This window comes from Colletotrichum spaethianum, assembly GCF_022836535.1.
Source record: "Colletotrichum spaethianum MAFF 239500 DNA, contig23, whole genome shotgun sequence".
Taxonomy (NCBI): Eukaryota; Fungi; Ascomycota; class Sordariomycetes; order Glomerellales; family Glomerellaceae; genus Colletotrichum; species Colletotrichum spaethianum.
In genome coordinates, this window is record NW_026054793.1 from 109479 (window position 1) to 115498 (window position 6020).

General features: G+C 55.9%; 1 protein-coding gene across 1 annotated transcript; it reads left to right on the forward strand.

The window, feature by feature from the left end:
• Positions 1 to 1340: 1340 nt before the first annotated feature.
• Positions 1341 to 1936, forward strand: ColSpa_08487 (C2H2-type zinc-finger transcription factor; the record flags this gene model as incomplete). The annotated part of the gene is made up of 2 exons (XM_049274699.1): positions 1341 to 1549; positions 1612 to 1936. 2 exons carry the CDS (start codon positions 1341 to 1343, stop codon positions 1934 to 1936), a joined length of 534 nt encoding a protein of 177 aa, XP_049130656.1.
• Positions 1937 to 6020: the final 4084 nt, after the last annotated feature.

A 6020-nucleotide genomic window follows, 5' to 3' on the forward strand; every position in this document is an offset into this window, starting at 1 on the left:
TGCTCGTCTCTCGCCTTTTCCCTCTCCTCATGCACCGAGAGAGTACGTCAAGAGGTCGGGATCTGGGCTGTTAACTCCACCATACCATCTTTTTCACTGCCCACTTGCCATTTATAAGACAGTGCCCGCCTGGACCTGTGAGGCTGAGATCTTTAACCTTCTGATGATATCCAAGTTTAGCATCCGTGATCTCGTTGAACCGAAAGCCTCCACCCGGCAAGCAAGCAATCCTTCCTTCTCCAGATCTCAACATCGTTGCCTGATCGCATTGGTCCCGTTATAAGTCCATCTCGGTCTCCGGCTGTCAAACATCGTCACTGGCTTGATACCTTACATCAACTTGCGGACGACGCTTGGACATACATACAAACTCCAACAACACATCTCGACATCGACCTCTTTCCAGCAAACTCGCCCGTATGTGCCATCCAGAGTTTCTTTCTAGTCGTCCTTCTTCTTTATCAATGGCTTCCAGTTTTTCTGAGCAGGGTTGCGAGGACTCTTACTCACTTCCGCCCAGATCTCGAGCAGGGAGCCGCGTATCAGCTACTGCTGCTCAGTTTGCCAACATCCAACTAGTCGACTCCCCCAGAACGCTACCGTTAGAGTCCAGCCCCTCGGTCAGGTCTGAGGCTCTCCACTCCTCCGGCTATATCAGTCCCAACCCGCCCAACTCGGCCACCTTCCTGTCCTCCTCCAACCCACAAGGATACTCGCCCTTCCCCCTTCTACCACCCGAGATCTTGAATGCAGAGTGGAACGAACACGAGGTGCATCAGACTTCGGATTCAACCCCTCTTGTCAGAGTAGACCCTGTCCAGGACTACTCCCTCAACCAGTCCTCTCCATCACTTCGAACCGGAGCAAGCATGAGGTGCGCCCCCAGTGCTGATCCACTCCGAGCTATAAATCCAGTCTAACATCTCTCCCCCTTCAGCGCTATTGCTATGCAGTTTGACCCCTCGTTCACTATGGGAAGCCGATCATCTTTCACCTGGCCTGGTAAATAACTTCTTTTCCCCCCCTTCTCCATATCCCCTCGGGTCTTCTAACACGACCGCCCTGAAGGCCTCGACAACAGCGAATCAAGCGGAGCACTACTCGGCCACAACCTCTCATCCCTCGGGCACGTACCAGACGCTAGCCTCACACCTCCCAGTGGATCCAGATCAGTAACAGCGAGCCCGCCGCGAGGGACTCTGACGCCGGAGCAACGAGAGCTGAAGAAGCAGAGGGACATGGCACGCCGGGACTCGAAAGCATCGCAGCGCGTCCGGAGGGCAGGAAGCAACCCATACGTCCACTCGCCACCACTCAGCCTTCCAGACGTATCGTCCACGATGGGCGTCCCCATCTACACGACAGCACCAGCCCCGATCTCCCTGCTCGCAGAACCAACAACAACAATGGGATCATCATCATACCTGCCGTCCTACAGTCCGCCTTTGTCAGACCACGGCTACCAGAGCGGGTACCCGCCAATGGCCCCGGCCTACAGCATGGGTGGCATGGATTACTCGCACCAGTTCCAACAACCAACACAATACGGGTACGTCAGCCACCGGATGGGGAAAGGGTGCAAGACCTGAAACTGACAAAGAACCAACGCAGAAGCCGACCGCAGATGCCCGTTGGACAGGACCCGAGCATGATGTACGGCGTACCGCCCTCGATGGGCGGCGGGCCCGGAGCCCCGGACCAAGGGGGACACGTCAGGGTGGTGCAGAGCCGTCCCAAGCCCCAGTGCTGGGAGCACGGCTGCAACGGGCGCCAGTTCTCGACCTTCAGCAACCTCCTGAGGCACCAGAGGGAAAAGTCCGGCCAGGCCGCCAAGGCGACGTGCCCCAACTGCGGGGCCGAGTTCACGAGGACGACGGCGAGGAACGGCCACCTCCTCCACGACAAATGCAAGCAGCAGCAGCGCCGGAACACGTAGATGTTGGTTGGACAGTATGACATCTGACCTGGAACCAATCGACAAACCAACGGGACCAGCCACACAGACAACCGGCGGGCAGCGTCACCAAAGTCCCCTTTAACGGCCTGCTTCTTACCGGGGGTCACCCTTGCCCCCTCGTCTTACCATTCGATGTGTACATGTTTAGGGAGGATGGCGTTATTTTATTTTATTTTTATTCTATTTTGGCTTGTTTCGTTTTGGGGTTTTTTTTTTCCATTGGGAGGAACGGAAGAAGAGGGAGAGGCCACAAAAACGCCGATGCGGCGGCGGAGTCACATCAGCCAGGGTTGCCCGAAATGTTCCCGACATTCGGCACAACCTGCAGCAGGAGTTTGTTTCGCGGGGTTTTCGTGTTTAGTCGTCCACTTTTTCTTTTATTTGTTTTCTTCCATCTCTCTTGCTTGGGATTCAGGGTGGTTTTCTGTTTCAGCATTGGACGGGCACATTATTCTGCGCTTTCTCCAAGAAAGCACCACGACAACAGCAACGACAACGGCTAAAGGGGGAGAAGGGGGGGGCGGAAGAGGTCAATCTCCCTAACCCCCCGCCCCTTCATCTTCTTCGATTTCACCATTCTGGAAATATACCCTTTCACTAGCGTCACAAAGAAACGCATCTTTTGCCTATACATGGTGCTCATTACACCCACTGGAACATAGTGCTACTATCAATGGACATATTCCTGCTGCCTTGGAGCATTTAAGATTGCAGTGTACGTCATGGGCAAATGTGACCTACCTCTTCCTGATCAACGGGTGCCGACTACACGTGAAAGCAGCAATGCAACCTAGGAAAATTGACGCGGGATAAAAAAAAGCAACATGAAAAAGCTCGAACCCCCCCCCCCCCCCCCCTGGCAATCTTGAAATTGTATTGCCCGCACCCGGCAGCCCGCAACGTCTACCCTAACAAAAACCCGAAATCCAAGCTAAGGCCGTGGACGGCATGGTTGCCATCCCAAACAATGGGAATTTTAGAGAGGAGGGGATCTGTCTGTTTGGCGGCCGCCACAACGCCGGGTCCCATATCGAAGCGGTCGCGGGAAAGCAGGGCCCCCTTTTGGTCCAAAGGAGGGAACAATAAGCATTGCTGGGAAGGATTACGAGATTTGGCATGGAGGTCCGATTACACGGCATGGTGGTAGCCTCGACGATGCGGTACTCCGTGATAGGCGTCGGGTGGGGGGGGAACAAGACAAGAAATGGGACTCCTACTCACACCACTGTCGCTCTGCATCCGATATCGTTGGATCTTTTGTCGAGCCGTCAGATGGAGATACGACGGGTTATGGAGGGCTGGATGTCGGACGGCCAAGGTTTGGATGAAAGGGGAGGAGGGTGGCGACGTTTCTAGCGACCATACAAAGGAGGTCCTAGCTCTCGGGGTCGCTCTCCGTTCATGGGGAGGGGACGCTGTTGCATAAGCGCCAGCGCCAAGTAAGCTATGAGCCAGGGGGCTTCCCAGTGATGTCAACATCAGTCCAGCGGAGTTTTTGGCGTAGAACCAGACGTGCTTTATCCGGCCTTTGCAGGGGCATCTAGCAGAGACCCAAGGAGGCCCCCAGTTCCCAGCGATGGAGTCCCACGGATCGTGGGGCCATCATGCTAGGAGACCGGCGGGAGCAATTAATCATCCACGTGTAAGTAAAGGCGTCCGCTGGTACCCGGCAGCGGGCGCGCAGCAGGCCATACCGCTTACCATAACCCAACGCAATCGATAATACCACGGGACATTTGGGGGGTTTCTTGGTACTGGTGGAAAGGGGCCCCTCCTGGCGCTGGTGCCGGGACCCAGACGGCGCGGAACCAGCACAGAGCTTTGATCTTTGCGGATCTCATGAGTGAGGCCTTTCATGACTTGGAAAAGGCGGGATAAAGCTCCATATACGAGTCGCGCGAGTGGAAACCGGCAGGCAAAGTGGCAGAAACGATGCCGTTGGAAAGCTCGGTGCAAGTAGCTGCCGTGGAACGTTGAGGACCCGTGGAGTCGAAAAATGGTTTACCAAAAGGACGGGTCTATTGGCGTAGGATCGGCGCCCAGATAGAGATGGAACGAGAAGCGGACACGCAGATTAGACCCCTAACGAGGCGACTTGGATTTCTTCTCAGCGTCCCATCTGGTTTCATCGCAACTCTTGCCCTATTGACGGCAGTAGAGGCACCGAACGTTGCATCAACAAGGTAAACGAGACAGGCGTGACAGCCATGAAGCCCCGAGAATCCCAACTGTGCAGCCCGCTTTGGGCTTAGTGATGCACTCGGTGAAGAATTCGCAGACGAAGCGAATGGTAGGGAGATGGAGGACGTGGCGGCCGAAACGGGGATGGCGACTTGCATTGTGCCATCTCGAATGAAAAGCAAGAGGGGCCAACCGACTCAACCAAAGCGTCTTCAGTTTAGTCCCGGCGGGCAATTGAAGACCCGCTTCCCGTTGCAACAGACCTGGGCCTGGCTCTGGCTCTGAACCTGGGACTTGGTACCTGGGACCCGGGCTCGGGGCTCTGTGGGAGCAACGGGTAGCGATCGTCGCCGCAGATAACCCAAGCTTGGTCAAGGCAACGACGGTCTCCTGCAAATGGGTTGCGGGGAGGAAGGGGGTTCGCTATGGATGACCAGCATGCCCGAAGCCCATCACTGTAGGTAGACAGAGGGCACAAGCACAACGTAGGCAAAAGCAAGGAGTCCGTACCCAAGGCTCATAATGGAACTTGCTTGGTACTGGTCCACCGTACGATGGACGAAGAAAACAACGAACAACGCGAGGGGACGGGAAAGTAAGATGAGCGAGGAAAGGTACGTACTATAGCTCAAGGTGGAAAGTGAACGCATGTACGGATAGCTCCCCCGCCTTCCCACGCCCCCTCCCCGGTTGGACACAGCCGCGATGGAAATAGGACGGGTCCTAAGTCGTAGGGGTTCTGAAGGTTACAGTGCCCCAAATGAGCGCCCATCACCGGTTCAACGTCCATCGAGGGCTTCCGACGATGATTGGTCTTGGGGTTGCGGGGAGGGGCGTTGCGATGCGACCAGCCTCTATTTAGGCATCGAAATAAGGTCGAATCAACAATTCTTTCGGGTTTCCTTGAGTTGAGAGGATAGCTGTTTTCCTTGCCGTATGAGACTTGGAACGGGTCGTCTGGGCAAAAAGGAATAGCAAGCGGGCGGGCGGTCGATGGCGGCGGCGGCACATGGCGGCTGTCATTGCTGGTGCTGATCATATTTCGTCCTTGGGATGACGAGGATGACAACCTCGTCGCTTATCCTCTGCCATTGTCCTGCGTCTCTCGTTGGTTCGACGGCGGCCACGCGCCTCTTTGTGGGCACCCGCGCGGGAGACTTGTGCATTGGGCAAAGTGGTGCTGCGTCAAGGGCGTGTCATCCTCCGTATGCAAGAAAAGACACACGCATACACGTAGCGCAGGCCGAGATTAACGTGGGATTGAGGAGCCATTTGCAACGTGGTGCAGCTGAAGACGTCGTGGGTGCCACCCAGTTGGTGTGCAGGGCCGGTGGCGGAAAAGTTGACTGGCGAGTGCGAGGAGAGCGAGCAAAGTAGTGTAATCGGATATGACTGGGCAGCCCGGACTGACAGCGGGCCCCGCCGCTGCCAGCCAGCCCTCATCCGATGGACATGGGGGAGAGACAGGGGGGAAGCTGCGGATAAGAGTGAAGAAGAGACTTGCCTGGGAGTGAGGTATAGGGCAATTCCACGGCGGTGGATACGAGGTCCTGGTCCGCCAAGTATGTATGTTGCTCACCAAACCTGCGAGTCCCTCCCGGCTTCCGTGGTGCTAAGGGTAGGTTGTGACTTGTCAGCCGAGCAGCATCAGAAGAAGAAGCAGTAGTCTTGCGTCCAAACAGAAAGTAGTCTCTTTTCTTCATGGCCACTTCTCACGGGAGACGTGCATATCCCATCAACTCAAAACCCCATGTTCGACCTACATTGTACTCACTCAGGGGCCATTGAGGCTTTCGGTCCCGAGCTTTCGTCCGAATCTCTGCTGGGCTCCATCGATGAACCCGGTAACCCCTTGGCCTGTTTGTCGGAGACTCTCCGCCCC